At 39.8% G+C, this 17,729-nt stretch overlaps 1 protein-coding gene across 14 annotated transcripts in view; it reads left to right on the forward strand.

Annotated features, from left to right (window-relative positions):
- Window positions 1-17,729, forward strand: part of AFF1 (ALF transcription elongation factor 1) — a 203,428-nt gene that overhangs the window by 163,845 nt on the left and 21,854 nt on the right. For all 14 annotated transcript variants that reach the window (XM_063663862.1, XM_054486036.2, XM_063663865.1 and 11 more), the window contains 4 exons: window positions 4,576-4,630; window positions 4,756-4,793; window positions 7,109-7,265; window positions 12,973-13,911. In XM_063663862.1, the coding sequence (XP_063519932.1) occupies window positions 4,576-4,630; window positions 4,756-4,793; window positions 7,109-7,265; window positions 12,973-13,911 (1,189 nt within the window). The remainder of the gene's footprint in view (window positions 1-4,575; window positions 4,631-4,755; window positions 4,794-7,108; window positions 7,266-12,972; window positions 13,912-17,729) is intronic.

A 17,729-nucleotide genomic window follows, 5' to 3' on the forward strand; every position in this document is an offset into this window, starting at 1 on the left:
ATTATATGTTATGTCACAACTGCTGGAGATCTGCCTTTTCACTTTTTCATCTATTCTTTGTTTAGCCTGCTTCATAATTTGTAACCTCCCACCATCTCTTAGAACACATGGGCAGTCCTTATTTCTGGCATACATCAAGAAAGGAATCAGAGCCTGATTGCTTTGAAAATGCCAGGATTCTAGGGCCGGGCTCACACCTGTAATCCCAACACTTTGGGAGGCTGAAATGAGAGGACTGCTTGAGCCTGGGAGTTTGAGACCAGCCTGTGCATATAGAAAGACCTCGTCTCTACAAAAGATTTCTTTAAGAAATTGTCAAGCATGGTGGCACAAACCTGTAGTCCCAGCTACTCAGGAGGCTTAAGTGGGAGGGTCACTTGAACCTGGACGGCGAAGAGTTTGCAGTGAGCCATAATGGTGCCACTGCACTCCAGCATGGGCGACAGAGTGAGAACTTGTCTGAAAAAGAAAAAAAAAAAAATTCTGGGATTCTGGATGTTCTCTGGAGCCCAGCCTCTTTCTACTGCCTTGTGTGCCATTGCCCATCCTATCCCCGGATCAGTTTCAGATTTGTGAGATTCTATAAGTTTACACATTCTCACATACTTGTTAGTGGTTCCTGAAAAGTGTTAGTTTTCTTATTATTTTTAGCACAACTGATACCATGGATGTGACTTACTAATTTTAAATAACTGCTATGAGCTTGACTTCACTTGCTCCTTCTCAAAATGATCATAAGAAATGTTAAGCCAAGAAATAAGGTTATGTAAATACTTTTTGGGTCTGAATGAGATGTTACAAAATATTGGCAGTGAAAGCTTTGGGCAAGCCCAGTACTAAGAAATGGAAAATAAATGGCGACTTGTCTTTATGTCTTCACACAGTAGCAATCGGGTTGACTCACTGCAGCGTGCCTGCCAGAACCTGTATGTGGCTCTTTAAGCTTTGCTAGAACAGCTGCCTGAAAAATGCATTTATACAAAGGGTTTTGAGAATTGTTTGTTACCTGTAAGCAAAAAGTTTACCTAACCAAATGTAAAATGTGATTAAATCTACATGTAAAGAGTTGCTTTACCTGAGCAATTTGGCTTCTTTTGAATAGTATCAAAGTAGGTAATATGGTTCTGTATGTTTTGAAATAACTGCCTTAACTTGGCGTTTGGAAATGAAACTTGTTATTTGACCAGTTAAAGTATATACGGTTTAAAAGTTAATTTATCTTCATAAGGGAAACATAACATATTGAGTTCCAATAGGGAAGTAGTTTTATTTTAAATCAAACTCTTTCTCTTGGTGGGTTCTGGAACTTACATTTAATTCCATCAGTTGGGTTTTCTAACCATTGTGTAATACATTGGCCAGAACAAGGGGATCTTGTATCAGATGGGATAGATTGTATCCCAGCTCCAGCGTGTGCCAGCTTCATGATCTTGGGCATGTCAGGGGGCTGTTTTCCTCATCCTTAGAATGTGAAGGGATGGTCAAAAGCCACCACACAGGATTGTAATGATAGGCAGTATCTGTTCTGATCACATATTGGGCACAGCTACATGATACTATTATTCAACAAAGGGGTCCTATTCATTCAGCCTGCTTTTTTAGGATACCTACCAGTTTCTAGACAGAATATAAAGGTGAAAATGATTTGATCCTAATTCAAAAAACTTACAGGTGAGAAAGAAGCAGCATATCCATTGAGCTTTCTGTTCTCTTGACCTAGGCTTTATTGCTATGACTGAGACTGGGTCTAAGAGATTTGGATTCTCTTGTCATGGGAACAGAGGTGCTCACCCAAGTGTGCTGTAGTTCATCTCCTCATTCTTCACATTCAAGGACTGATTCTTCACATATAATATGTGCTTGACTCCAAATACAGTTTGTGGGACAGGCAGAGGGCCTTAGCCTCTTAAATTTAAAAGAAATTTAAATTCCTTTAAAATTTGTCCTTATGTCTAAAAATCCTTCACCTGTCATCAAACTATCTTCAGCTATGTAGATTTTCTGTTTTAAAAAAATTATAATGGCATTCATGATTAATTTTCTATATTAGCATAACTTAGTTATGACTTGTAACTTAAAAATAGATGTTGTACGTGTTTTTTAATCAAAAACTTAAGAAAAAAATTTTTTTCTTGCTGCCATTTTCTCCTCCAATAATAGCATGCTAGTTTACATTGAGATACCCACCTCTGGTGATACAGTAAATCATGCTTTCTGGAATATTTTGTGGTTACTCTTGGCTGTGCCAGCAGACACTAGTAATACACATATCTGCTGATTCTCATGTGAGATATGTTTATTCTTTATCAAATAAATTATACTCACAAATTTTTATTAAGTAAAATACTTTATGTATAAATCCCAATACATCCCAAATGAGGGAGGAGAGGTTTTGTTTGACCATACTGGTTTATCATTTCTGAGTGTTTCTTTGGAGACAGCTTTTGCAATCTTCCTTCAGAGATCACAGTCCCTACTCCTTAGGTTCGGAATAGGTTTTGTATCTGTAGGCTTATTTTGTTACTATCTATGTAATTCTCTGCAGGGAAAACTTTTAGAATCTGGGACAGCATTTTCATGGTGCCTGTTTATCCTGAAGAGGAAGTAGAGCCAAAAGTCAGAACTTTCTCTAACTTTCTGACTTACTTTAGGAGAGTATATTTCTTGGAAGTTAGATGTTTGGTAGCTAGAAGAGAAAGTTACAGAATTCTTAATCCTGTGCTCAAAACAGGAAGTGTGGTTGGATTACATGATCATTGATGTTACAGGAATTAAGGCAAATCAGTTTTATTCAAAACAAATCTAGTAACTAAGAAAGAGGTCAGTTTTTTGTTTTGTTGTGGTTGGTGACTAATACTGAATACACTTTGCCAGATTTTTTTCTGGTTGTATTATACTTTACATTTATTTCAAAGATACATCTTTTATCTTTTGTTTGTGTATATCTCAGCCAAGCCACCATTTAGCAATAAACCTGTTGAGTGACTTTTTTTTGTATACCATTATGTTGCTAACTGACAAGTCCTATGTCTGAAGGCTGTATTTTCTAGCCTTGGAAAAATATGAATTTAGCTGTGCAGGGTGGCTCACGCCTGTAATCCCAGTAGTTTGGGAGGCTGAGGTGGGCAGACTGCTTGAGCCCAGGAGCTCTAGACCGGCCTAGGCAGCATAGTAAGACCTCATCTCTACAAAAAAACAAAAATTAGCCGGGCATGGTGGCCTGCGCCTGTAGTCCCAACTATTCGGGAGGCTGAGGCAAGAGGATTGCTTGAGCCCAGAAGGCGGAGGTTGCAGTAAGCCAAGATCACACCTGGGTAACAGAGTGAGACCCTGTCTCAAAAGGAAAAAAAATATATGAATTTAGCTTCTGTTAGATAAATATTGAGCAAGATCTACATTTACAAGTTGCTAACAGTTTTCATTTTATTTAGAAACTTATCCCAGTATGTTTTTAGTACATTTATGAAAGTTGTTTCTTGGCAGAATTACCACCTCATGTAGGCGGTCATTTACCAAACAGCCAAGTTTTATTCATTTTCATTAGAAAATATAGTGATTTTTACCAGGATTTCCAAAGACACCATGCCTGCTTTCTTCAGTGGTAGATAGTGGCTTTGCCGTAAAAATTGTTGGTCAGATTTTTGAATAGGTATTTTTGGAAATACTGAAAGATTTTAACCTCTAATAATTTGCCGGTGGAGTTTTTAAAATTTGACAACACATGGACAGATTGACAAATGTTTGCTTTTTACTGTTTAGGTTCACCATAAGCCAGAATGCCTACAGATACATTAATCCAAGTTTGAGGAAATTTTTTTTTTCTTTCCCCACTGAAACAATAGCAATAAGGTTAAACATAATCTGTAGACAATCGTGTTTGTGTTACTGTTCTTCCCATTGATCAGTGTTCACATAGGCAAAAGAGAATAATTTATTACATGTGAAAAATAAAGCTCACTATTAATGATGTCCTTTAGACAGAAATGTAAAATAACTGCACTGTTGGGTGATATTTGCCTTGATAGCGTCATACATCTTACTATTTAATTCTAATGTTGAACTTTTTATGTGCCTGGCACTGTTCTGAGTCCTTTACAAATATTCATTCATTCAACTTTAATTCATTTAATGGCTAATTACTCTAGTTCAGTTAGAGCTTATGGAAGAAAGTAATTGAGTATATTATGTATCCCTTCCCATTTGTTTTCTTTGCATGGACCCTGACCTCACTGATTAGGAGTAGAGGACTTTAGTCTCAGGGCTCGCAACGAATCCTTGTCTTGTGGTAGTTCTGCTTCAGTGTTGTAGCATGTGAAAGAGTCTGTTTTGAGATGGTAAGAGGCTTGCACTTAACTGGTTTCTGTGTTATAATTGTATAATTATAACTGTATTTGTACATTGTAATTGTATAATTGTAAAACTTACATTTTCAGGAAATTACAGCCTTTAATAAATAAAGAAAACTTATATCCTCTCTCTCTTTTGTTTAATTAGGCATATTTTCTGTTTACGTGTTAGAAAAGTTGTTAGAAATCATTTCACATTCATTCTTCTCTGTGTCCCTGCCCATTCCAGCATGCTCGAAGATGACCTTCAGCTCAGTGACAGTGAGGACAGTGACAGTGAACAAGTAAGTGTTGCACAGCCTGTAATACCAGGAGTCCTTTTAAATCCATCTAACAGATCTGAGCTGCTTGTTCTAACCTGTTTTTTGTTCTTTTCCTGGTCTTTCTTCCCCTTATTGTGAATGCCTAGACCCCAGAGAAGCCTCCCTCCTCATCTGCACCTCCAAGGTACCGTGTGGGTTTCTCCCCATCTGTACAGAATGTTTGCAATTTTTTACCAAATGGGAAAAATAAAGCCTTATTTAGTACTTTCATAGTTTTTTTATGGGAAGGAGCTGAAGGATCACAGTAAAAGGAAAGTACCTGTTAAATATTTTGGAAGCTTAAATCAGCCATAGGGAGGTTGTTAACCCTATAGAAGCGAGAGCCTCACACTCATCTGTATCATCAGTATAGATGTTAAAGATTTTTAAGAGTTTACAGGCTGGGCGTGCTAGCTCACGCCTGTAATCCCAGCACTTTGGGAGGCCGAGGTGGGCAGATCACTTGAGGTCAGGAGTTCGAGACCAGCCTGGCCAACATGGTGAAACCCTGTCTCTACTAAAAATACAAAAATTAGCCAGGCATGGTGGCGCATGCCTGTAGTTCCAGCTATTCGGGAGGCTGAAGCAGGAGAATCGCTTGAGCCCAGGAGGTGGAGGTTGCAGTGAGCTGAAATTGCGCCACTGCACTCCAGCCTGAGTGACAGAGCGAGACTCTGTCTCAAAAACAGGAGTTTACAAACAAGCTTAAACTACAATTTATCATCAGTATTAGGTAATCAATATTTGAAAAGTTAAACTGACGAGCCCAGTGTTTTAATGGAGGTAACAGATTTGCTGTTTTCAGTAAAGCTCAATTATTTCCAGAACTTCTTTTCCATTGTGCCTGTTTTCTTAGTTACATGAATTTTCATATTGTTTCAGCTGCTTTTCAAAATGACCAGCAGTACATTTTAGTGTGATGGGAAATGGAACAAGCCAGCCATACTTTAGGAAATGTGATGATTTAATTTTTGAAAATATGAACTATTTGAACTACTTTTATAATATTTTCCTCTGGTAATATGCCAGGTACCTGCCTTTTATGGACAAAGTTATTTTACTCACTTGAGATGTGCTCATCCACTCAGAGATGACATAAGCAATAAAATCTTGTCCATTATGCAGGGGATGTTACAGTTAATGTGGAGGAAGCCCATGTAATTATGTGCACTCTTACAGATTCATAAGGTTTGCTTGTTTAATTATATCTTATTTTGTTCAGTAATTTCTGGTGGGTTATGATGACTCATAAAACATGACAAGGTAGCCTAACTTCTAAAAGTGAAGGAAAAGGAAAAAGAAGAGACCAAGCGGGGGTACAAATTTGAGGCAGGAGTAACATTGAGAATATATCCCCTTTTGCTCATCACTGACTTATGCTCTTCAGCTGCCAGTGGAGACAGGGCCACAAACTGGGTACAGCATTTCTGTGAGGAGATTATATAGAGTGGTATTGTGTGTGTTTTAAAATTACCTCAACTAGTGATTTTGTTATTGTTTAATAATTTTTATTCTAATATGTGTTATTTACGAATCTATTTTGAAAATATTTTAGGTAGATTTGAAATCTGTCCAGATTATAATTAATGACTTATTGCTTTAATTAATACCATCTAGGGTGAAGCTTTAAGATTATATATGCTTTGAAATTCTATATGTGTCTAGCAGTGTGATCAATGTGTTTTCTCACTAACTTAGATTTATTGCCCCATTCTTAAAATTTGGAGTAGATAATCTCTACTTTGGCTGATATTTGGGGATGATCCCTAAGCCACTTATGAAGAATGGTCCATTTTGTAGTTCTGCCAGGAAGTGTGAATGGTTGGTTACTTTTGAGTTCACCTTGCAAAGGAACACCGTTTATATTTAGTGGTCTTTGGCTACCACGCAGTTCTTGTTTAGAGAATATAGGGAGATTTTAATTTACTGGCTTTTCTTACAGAAATTAATTTGATTTGGTTACGTGTAGCAGAGACCAGCAAACTTAAAGGATCAGATAGTAAATATTATAGGCTTTGTGGGCCATATATGTCTCTCTTGCAACTGTTCAAATCTGCCATTGCAGCATAAAAGCAGACATAGTACATTAAAAAAATGGGTATGGGTGTCTTCCAATAAGACTTTATTTAGAAAAGCAGGCAGCCAGCCTAGGCAATGGTTTACCAACCCTTGATATGAAGCACCCAGCGTCTAACTTAAATTTTGGATCACTTGACATATTCTTCAGGAGTAAAATTTCACAGGCTTCTCTTTTATGCATTTATCTGGTGAACAGTTTTCAGAGGTTTTTGCTTTTCTATTAAACTACTTTCGGCCTCTCTCAATTGGATGATATGATCGTTAAGCAGTGTATCTAATACCAAGGCCCGCCCTTTTGAGTAGCAGAAAAATGGGCAAGGGAGAAAGAAGAAATCCACCTTGCATGGTGCCTTCTAATTTTATCTTTTGGTTGCTTTGCAGTGCTCCACAGTCCCTTCCAGAACCAGTGGCATCAGCACATTCCAGCAGTGCAGAGTCAGAAAGCACCAGTGACTCAGACAGTTCCTCAGACTCGGAGAGCGAGAGCAGTTCAAGTGACAGCGAAGAAAATGAGCCCCTAGAAACCCCGGCTCCGGAGGTACCGTGTCCCCCCTCGAGATGGCCACCTTAGATGGCAACATTCTGTCCTTTGAAGCTAGAGTCTGTGCTGTGGGCCAGGACTGACCATGAGACTGAGTCATTCTGTCCCATGGGGCAATGCTTTCCTGCTCCTATGCTGTCTAGAGCCATCTGTTTCTATTTATTTGCTTCTTACCAAATATTTAATAAAGGAGAGTTGGGAGAGAGGTCTTCTCTCCCCTGTTGAAAATGATAGGTCTTCTCTGTCGTTGCTAGTGGTGTTTTGAAGATCAACTCATTAAGACTGTTTGCACACCATTTTCTTTTCCCTTCTTTTAAAAAGAAAACTTGGTTTCAATAGGCTGCTATTTTAATATTAATGAGAATTCTTTTTGAAATTTTAGAAATGCATGAATTAAAGCAAAAGGAGACTGCCTGATTTAGCAAAGGGCAGGAATGTGAACTAGAAATAAGTCATCAGGAGTTCTATTTTCGAATCACTAAAAGCCATGCATTAAATTGATGGCAAACTGATTTTGTCAGGGTTCTGTTTCTTGCTCCTTTCTGTCCCATGTGAAACAGGGATGATGGTGTTTGCTTGTCACCCACCCTCAGGAGAATATTGTAAAGATAAACTGATAAGACTGAAAATCTTAAGCACTAAATAAATCTAGAGGATTTATGCTATTTACTGGATTGTTGAGCACAAGAAATTGTTAGTAACATCTAACAGCGTTGCCAAATAACCTCAAAATTTGGGTAGCATTGTAAACGTTATGGTGGGGAAAGAAATTAATGAAAAGGGAAGGCATTCTTTTCTTTTTGGTGAATGAAACCAGCCCACATCGAGAAAATTATTCCAGATATTTAATATGGGAATGCCAGGAAATGAAGCTTTCTAATTAGGAAAGCATTAAAAAGCCTTCTGTATTTGTCTCTGTTTAGAAAGCAAAGCAGTTCCAATGGGGCATTAACTGAATACATCTGGAGCTAATGTAGGGAGACTAAAGGGTCTTCTCTGAAGGTGAGGGAGGCTGAGAAAATAACTGGCTGTCATTTTCTGTTAGATGCGAATCTGTGTCTGGTGCAGAAAATAAGAGTTTGATTATGTTTTGGAGTGGACAGACATGCATCAGTATTAACTGCACTTGAAGTGCCTTTCAGATTTTAGAAACTACACTGTGTTTCTGGGGCTCTTTGTTTCTTTATATGATACTAATTGCTATTGAAATAATTTTTCTATTCAGGATACTGAATATGCTGTGCAGACAAATTGTGTGATGTTCACTGTTAATGTTTATAAGATCTTTGCTTTATGTTTCACCTTATTCTTAAGAAAAATTTTCATGCTAGTTAGATTACTGACATCGAAAAGATAATTAAATAACATTTAATTCAAATAAAATGGAAATATTACAGATTTGGCTGAATAATTGAAACTTGATAGAAAGTCTGGCGTTTGTAGTAATGAGATATAGATATATTTTATTGCTTGAGAAGTTACTGGAATAGAGTGAAACCTATGTAAAATAAATGGTCCCATCCTACCTTATCTTTTAAAATCACTTTACTAAAAAAGGCTAGTATGTTGTGTATTGCAGATCCAGGCTTGGGGACAGTATGTGTTATATACTGAGGCTCATCCTCCTGGGAATATTTTATCTTTGTTTAGATTTTAAATTTTGAATTTTTCCTAAAAGTATTTAACTACATCTCTTTCCTTTTACAATAAATACCTGCATTATTATAAATTTCTGGTGTTATTTCAGAGTCACACAAATTCCATAATAAGCTGTACATACAGATATTAATGAGAATTCTTTTTCATTAATATTCCATAATCACTACTGTAAATTATGGAATTTTCACTCTTAACTTTCTCACTCCTTTTTAAATTTTTTTTTAACTTTCTCTTTTCTTTGTCTTTTAATTTTTGTGGGTATGTAGTAGGTGTATATATGAGTGCGTGAGATATTTTGATACAGCCATATAATGCATAATAATCACATCAGAGTAAATGGGGTACCCATCACCTCAAGCATTTATTCTTTGTATTACAAACAACTCAGTTATACTTTTTCAGTTATTTTAAAATGTAAATTAAAGTATTATTGACTACAGTCACCCTGTTGTGCTGGCAAATACTAGAGCTTGTTCTGGTTTTTTTTTTTTTTTTTTGGTACCCATTAACCATCCCCCCACCCCCTACTACCCTTCCCAGCCTCTGATAATCATCCTTCTACTCTCTATCTCCATGAGTTCAATTGTTTTAATTTTTTAGCTCCCACAAATTAGTGTGTATCTTCCATTTTTTTAATGCTCTTTTTAAAAAAAAATTTTGCACTCATATTCCCCATAGCTATGTAGTGTTACTAAAAGAGTAAATCTATATTGTGCATAGGTCAAAACTTCTTAATTCAAAATCATAATTCATTCTAAAATATACTAACTTTTGCCAATTTATTAAAACACCTAATAAAAAATAATTATATCCTTTTTTTCCTATTTCCAATTTGCAGTATTTGGGTTGCACCAGCACTGGGAGGGCAGATTGGGGGTGGGATGAGGAGAGGCAGAGGAAGAAATGAAAGTCCAAACTTTGATCCTCTAAACAAAGATAAAATATTCCCAGGATATTTGAAAGTCTAAAACCTTGGCACTTTTATCTACTTAAACTTTATTTTTAAAAATGTTTTATTTTCATTTTTATTTTTATTGAGATGGAGTCTCACTCTGTCACCCAGACTGGAGTGCAGTGGTGTGATCTCGGCTCACTGCAACCTCTGCCTCCCGGGTTCAAGTGATTCTCCTGCCTCAGCCTCCTGAGTAGCTGGGACTACAGGTACATGCCACCATGTCTGGCTAATTTTTGTATTTTTAGTAGAGACAGCGGTTTCACCATGTTGGCCAGGCTGGTCTCGAACTCCTGACCTCAAGTGATCCACCCACCTCGGCCTCCCAAAGTGCTGGGATTACAGGCGTGAGCCACCATGCCCAGCCTAAAATATATTTTTAATTAATCCCTTATGAAAACATTTTTTCCATCTCAACACCCAAATAATGTATCAAAGAAATTATATACATTTCACAACTTAATATTGGGTATACAGGATTGCCCCTACCTGTTCCCCTTGTCTGGCACAACTACCCAATTTTACCCTCAAATTGGGACATAGGCCTTCCTTCGGAACATTTTTAGGACTGTAGTGGAAGAATATATTTTATTTCTGTAATCAGGACGTTCCTTTAGGGACTACTAAATGCATCTCAGTACTGTCCTGTTTTGGGTGTTGGGGGGGAACCAGATGTTATTTATACTGGGAATGACTTCCCTTTTGGGTTCACACATAAATAGTCTTCTAAAGAGCATGTCAGGGATTGGGGTGCAGTTGTAGATATAGCCAGTGGGTAAGATATGTCTGTACCTTTCCTGAGGAAGGGTGTGAAGGCTTTGTGCCTGATGTGATTGGCAAGTGTTGTATCTCACTACCTTGTCCCATCAGTTAACCACTTATGTAACCACACCCTGAAGTCTCCAGGAAATCATGTTTGACAAGTGGGTATTGTGTGCTAATCTTTTCTCTACTCTTAACCATTCTGCGTTCTTAAAATATTGAATACGGATTTAGATTACATGTGACAAAATGCCTGCCACATAATAGTGGTTTCCTTCTTCCCTCCCTCTCTGCCCTTAAATTCAGATGACAGCATGGGTATACAGTTGACATAAGCGAAGGAAGCCGTAAGGAAGATAATGTTATCATAAGCCGCAGTATTGAGTAAACAGAAAGAAAAAAGGAATTACGTAGTCACCTTACTGTCCAAAGGATGTTCTTGCCTGGTTTTTTAAGTTTCTTAGTTCTGTTCTGTTAGTCACACTAAACATGAACTATCTACCTGATCCTTTGATTACCTAACCTTTTCCTGGCCAAAAATCCTTTATGTCATAGCCACATATTTTGCATCATTAGATTTCCATGTTTTATGGAGTTGAATTATTTGGGATGTTCCAGTCGGGAAAATTGTCAGCAGTCTTTCTTCCCCTTAAAACCTTTCCATCTACTGTAGTGTTCTCCTTATCTATAATCTAAGCAAATAAATCTGAAGTGGTGTGTCTTTCAACTAATTTTCTGATGCATTATGTATATGACTTATTTCTACAAACCACCTCCCAGAGTGGATCTTTAAAGAAATTAGTATTTTTCTTAAGATAAGGACATAAGGACAGTGATGTATAGTCTTTAAAATAAATGTAACTATCACTCACTCTGTCAGACACTAATATTTTTCTATATGATGTGAAATTCATGGGTATAGTAATCCACCTAGCGGAATACTCATATATCTCATGCACCCACTATATGCAAGATAGAGTAGTGGAACTTGGAGACACAAGAGTCTCTGTTATTCTTTTAATAAGGTCCAACAGCTGAGCTGGAGAGACGTGGTGGGATGCAACAGCAGTTAATTTATCAACAAAGGTTGAACTAACATTTAAGGTAACAAGCCAGGAACCTCTGTTTTTATGCCGTGCAATTGTACATTGTCATTGCCCCTGACTGTATGCCTCCCTTTGTATCTTAGAAACATAGGTGCTGTTTCAGACCAGGTTGCTTGTAATGAGAGATTTGATGTATAACTTTTTTTTTTTTTTTTTTTGAGACCGAGGTGTCACTCTGTCACCCAAGCTGGAGTGCACGTGGCTCACTGCAGCCTCAAACTCCTGGGCTCAAGCAATCCCCACCTTAGCCTTCTGAGTAGCTGGGACCACAGGCACGTGTCACCACTCCTGGCTAATTTTTTAATTTTTTTTGTAGCAATGAGGTATTGCTGTGTTGCCCAGGCTGGTATTGAACTCCTGGGCTTGAACAGTTCTCCTGTCTCGGCCTCCCGAAGCTGGGATTATAGGCCTGAACCACCATATTGGCCGAGTGTTTGACTTTTAAAGAGTTCACGTGGGATTAATGCTTGGCTAGTGTGACCCAGCTGACTTTATCAAGGTGTAAAAATTGCAAATCACTATATACACTATATGTGATATGATAACTTTGTCACGTATAAATATTTACTATGTAATGTTTTTAAGTAAATGAGAGAAATGGGCCTGTTACTCTAGTGCTTTGGAAGACTGAGGCAGGAGGATCACTTGAGGCCAGGAGTTTGAGGCTGCAGTGAGCTATTATCATGCCACTGCACTCCAGCCTGGGCAACAGATTGAGACCCTGTCACATACAAAAAGAAATGATCTCATCTTGAATAAAAGTAATCTTTAGTTGAAAAATACGTCAAAAAAAGGATAAAATGTGAACCCACTAAAACTTAGTTTATTCATTAGCTGCCTTCTGCAAATACTTGATGAAATGATTTTTTACTCATTTCCTCCTATTATTCCTTAATAGATTAGTTCACAAACCAAAATGTGTCAATTCTGTTTATACTATAATTACCATTAGAATATATTATAAAGATTTATCAGCAGTTGGCAATTGCCTATTGGTTAATATTTGCTATTACCAAATTTCTAAATCCCACAAAAAAGTGAAGGTTGCTTTAAGAGTTAATTGTTATAGAACTTATAACTTGAGGAGGATGACTGGAACCTAAATTCTGGGTTTGGAGGGATTTGCTCCTCTGCAGGACAGTGTTGTATAATTGGGTGACTAACACAAAAGAATAATTTGTCATCATTTGTCAGTTAACACTTTTCTTTCTTTCCTTATTTTTAGCCTGAGCCTCCAACAACAAACAAATGGCAGCTGGACAACTGGCTGACCAAAGTCAGCCAGCCAGCTGCGCCACTGGAGGGCCCCGGAAGCACAGAGCCCCCACGGCGGCACCCAGAGAGTAAGGGCAGCAGTGACAGTGCCACGAGTCAGGAGCATTCTGAATCCAAAGATCCTCCCCCTAAAAGCTCCAGCAAAGCCCTCCGGGCCCCACCCGAAGCCCCCCACCCCGGAAAGAGGAGCTGTCAGAAGTCTCCGGCACAGCAGGAGCCCCCACAGAGGCAAACCGTTGGAACCAAACAACCCAAAAAACCTGTCAAGGCCTCTGCCCGGGCAGGTTCACGGGCCAGCCTGCAGGGGGAAAGGGAGCCAGGGCTTCTTCCCTACGGCTCCCGAGACCAGACTTCCAAAGACAAGCCCAAGGTGAAGACGAAAGGACGGCCCCGGGCCGCAGCAAGCAACGAGCCCAAGCCAGCAGTGCCCCCCTCCAGTGAGAAGAAGAAGCACAAGAGCTCCCTCCCTGCTCCCTCTAAGGCTCCCTCAGGCCCAGAACCCACGAAGGACAATGTGGAGGACAGGAGCCCTGAGCACTTTGCTCTTGTTCCCCTGACTCAGAGCCAGGGCCCACCCCACAGTGGCAGCGGCAGCGGCAGCAGGACTAGTGGCTGCCGCCAAGCCGTGGTGGTCCAGGAGGACAGCCGCAAAGACAGACTCCCATTGCCTTTGAGAGACACCAAGCTGCTCTCACCACTCAGGGACACTCCTCCCCCACAAAGCTTGATGGTGAAGATCACCCTAGACCTGCTCTCTCGGATACCCCAGCCTCCCGGGAAGGGGAGCCGCCAGAGGAAAGCAGAAGATAAACAGCCACCCGCAGGGAAGAAGCACAGCTCTGAGAAGAGGAGCTCAGACAGCTCAAGCAAGTTGGCCAAAAAGAGAAAGGTGAGTGTGGGGAGACTGCCCTGACTCCAGCGTGGACCATCCTTGCCGTTGGCCTGGCAGTATCTTTGATCAGCCTTTGATTTAGGCCTAGTTGAGTTGTCTCACAAGTCTTTGCTTTGATTCGCTGTAGCCTTTGCACCTTCTTCCAGCGTTACCTGTCTGGACTTTGCTTCTCATTCTGCAGATGGGCATTAACATATGTTATGTCCTTCCATCGGTCTTGCTAGTTTGAAAAAAGGTGAGGCAGTCATTAAAAACAATAGCTTCTTTTAGGATAATGTAGCATCTAGGGCCGCCCCCAACCCCCCCCTTTTTTTTTTTTTTTTTTTTAAGACAGGGCCTTGCTCTGTTGCCAGGCTGGAGTGCAGTGGTGCGATCTTGGCTCACTGCAGCCTCTACCTCTGGGGTGAAATGATCCTCCTACCTCAGCCTCCTGAGTAGCTGGGACCACAGGTGTGTGCCACCACACCCGGCTAATTTTGGAATTTTTTTGTAGAGGTGGGGTTTTGCCATGTTGGCCAGGCTACTCTTGAACATCTGAGCTCAAGTTATCCACCCGCCTCTGCCTCCCAAAGTGATGGGATTACAGGCCTGAGACACGATGCCCAGCCTCATTTTCATTTATTCTTATAACTGGCATTTACCACCTGACCCATTAGGTTTTGCCTTAGAAGTTGAGATCTTATATTAATTGAAATGTTAATTCATATTCTGAATTATTAAAAGAACTGCTCTATACAAATTTTACTCTCATAGTAGGATCTTTTATACCAATATCACATGCATATTTTAACACATGACCATACAACACCCATTACAGTTACTAACATATGATTAGTGTCTCATTGAGTAATATAGGCTGATAATGGCACATTGCAAAGTGTTGACCATATCATTTTATTTATTATAATTGGAAGATTCTTTTGGATACAGAATGGACAGAGTAAAAAAATTGCTGCATTATTTAAGATTGTTACTTGAACATGTCGCTGTTTTAGACAGTCTCCTTCCTTTTATTTTGAATCATTGAACTCTTGTTCTGTTTGTTGCTTTTTCATGATGATGAAAGATTAGTGAGTTTTTCCCTGGTAGCATTCCCAAGCCAACTTGCCCAAGTATCAGAGACAAAGTCACAAGAAGGGCCAACTCTCTCCTGCTGAGAAGGAATAAAATTTTTAACACTCTTGTAAGTACGTGAAAAACTTCTTACTCAGCTGTGGAAGTTGAGCTAAGAATAACAAAGGAAAAAAAGATTATGAAGCCTGCTGTCATGTCTGAGATTCGACTGATTAATCCACTGCGTTAAAAATATAACACGACTTTACCGAATAGTAAAGGGCGACTGCTTTCTTCAGAACTTCCTCGCAGCAGACTAAAGGATGTATATTGCCACCATGTTTGCAGCAGGCAAGTCGAGTGGGATGGGATCTAGTGCTAATAAGTGCTCTGTCTCAGCTAGAAGAGGGCATATTTTCATGCCAGAAACTTCTTTAAACTTTTTGTATGAGATGGGTTGGGGTGTGTGTGTGTGTGTATGTGTGTGAAAGGTAACAAAACTTCATGGAGAAAATTGTGATGGACCTGGTTAGGAAAAAGATACCTGCAGCTGATACACTTGGGAAAACTTCAGGAACACACTCATGTAGCTCCGTGTCCTGGTAAATCTCTCACCTGTCTCCCAGCTGCTGTGGTCTTGTGTGGTCTCCAGTGCTGACCGTCTGCATTAGCTGGAGTGGGGACAGGTATTCACTTCTGAAAGGATTACCTACCAGGTGGAAATGTTAGAACCTGGAGGATCCCCCAGACAGCTCAGTCCAGTTCATACCCCAGTGCAAATCTAGAAGTGTAGCTTGTGGCTCTAGAAAGGGAAACTTCCAGCTCTCACTGTTGACTGTGGGAACTGTGCCCTCTAAAAGCCATTCCCAGGTTTTGGCTGAGCACCTCTTGGGCAGCTCATTTATCTTTCTGTTTAGAGCATGCAGAAATAGTGATCCCTTCATCTTAATCGAGTGCATGATTTCTTTAAAGCGCTGTCAAGCTGCTGAGAGATCTGGCCTGGGGAACAGTCTGCCTCCATGGTACCGTCAGGATTGATGTCTGACCCACTGGTTCCAAACCCCGGCTACACATTACAGTCACCTGGTAGCCTTTAGCACTGATGACGGGAATCCCCCATTGGTATTTAAAAATTCCTCTGGTAATCCTAGTGCCTATCAGGGCTGGGAACCACTGAAGCAGAGCCGTACTGCAGGGCCCAAGAGCGTACAAATCTAGTTATTTGGATCCAAAGCTGGTCAAGTGTGCAGTGTTTAAGACATCATGATCTAGGCAAACAGAATTCCTGGCCTGAAATATGTCACTAGTTAGAAACATTAGAAGCTTTCAGGTAAATAAATATAAAAAACCAGTCAACCGTATTCTTATTTCTTCATCAGAGAATCATGTGTCATTTGGTTTAACTTCCTGCTGGATTCCGGGTGGGAGATGTTGAACATATTAATCTCATTATTTTCTGTAGAGGACAGGTTGTCCCCCCCCTTCCTCATTAGCACCCTGACTGCTTGTTCGGGGCTCTCTGCCTCTGGCCCTGTGACCAGCATGGTTGCTCCAGCAGACAGCAGTGTGGGCCTGCTCTCCATGGCAGAGACAGGGCTGTGAAGCTTGGGTACTGCTCATATTTGGATAATGAAGATATTTATCATTTTCTTCATTTTAAATGTGAACATTAGAAAAAACTCTGAGCATATAGTCAGAGCAATAGAAGAACTTGCTTGATCGTTCACATTAGTGGAATTTAGTGTTTTTATTTAAAGGCCTCTTAGAGTCTGTCCCTCTCTTGGCACAAAATTTAGCAAATATTTTCTTTCAGAAGATTTACAGATCCTTGAATCCACTTCAGACTTAAAAGTGTATGAAGATGATCATAAAGAGTTAATGATGGCTGACAGCTGTGATGAAGCCGTTAGACATGGCACCTATAGAAATGCACACATACTGTTTTACTACTCTACAGCAGTGGGTAAGGAACAATGCATGAGGAAAAGTAGAGAAAACTGTGAGGGTAAATATCCATGACCTCACGTCGTGTTCTTTACATAAACTACTGAATTTCATCAGTCTGATTACAGTTTAGATTTTCTAATACCAACTTATGTTTTCTTTTAAAAATTTTTTATTTTTAGCTTAGAGACTATTCTGTTAATTACTTATTTTTTAGAGACAGGGTCTCGCTCTGTTGCCCAGGCTGGAATGCAGTGGCGTAGCTCACCAACCTCAAACTCCTGGGCTCAGGTGACCCTCCTGCCTCAGCCTCCAGGCACATGCCACTGTACCCAGCTAATTTCTTTTTATTTTTTGTAGAGACGGGGTCTCACTTTGTTGCCCAGGCTGGTCTTGAACTCTGGGCCTCTAGCAATCTTACCTCAGCCTCCCAAAGCAGTGGTGTTACTGGTTGAGGGTAGTTGTCTAGCTCCTTGGTGTTTTGAACAAAGAATTAGACAAAATGCACAACAAACCAAGGCAGTGAAAGCAGACATTTATTTTAAATGAAAGTATGCTCCCATAGGGTGGGAGCTGGCTGAAGCAAGAGGCTCAGGAACACTGGTTCTTCTGGGGTTTATATGCCTTCTAGAAGTTTCCCATTGGTTTCCCATTGGTTCACTCTAGTGGTCCACGACTAGTCTGATTGGTTGTAGGGGGAACGAATTAGAGTTACTTTCATTTTCCAGCTGCTACACAGAAAAAGGAGGGGTTATATCTTACATCCAGTCAGGGTGGGTGGGCCTTAGGTTCCCTGCCTCCAGACCCTATTCTCCTGC

This window comes from Pongo pygmaeus, chromosome 3, assembly GCF_028885625.2.
Source record: "Pongo pygmaeus isolate AG05252 chromosome 3, NHGRI_mPonPyg2-v2.0_pri, whole genome shotgun sequence".
Lineage (NCBI taxonomy): Eukaryota > Metazoa > Chordata > Mammalia > Primates > Hominidae > Pongo > Pongo pygmaeus.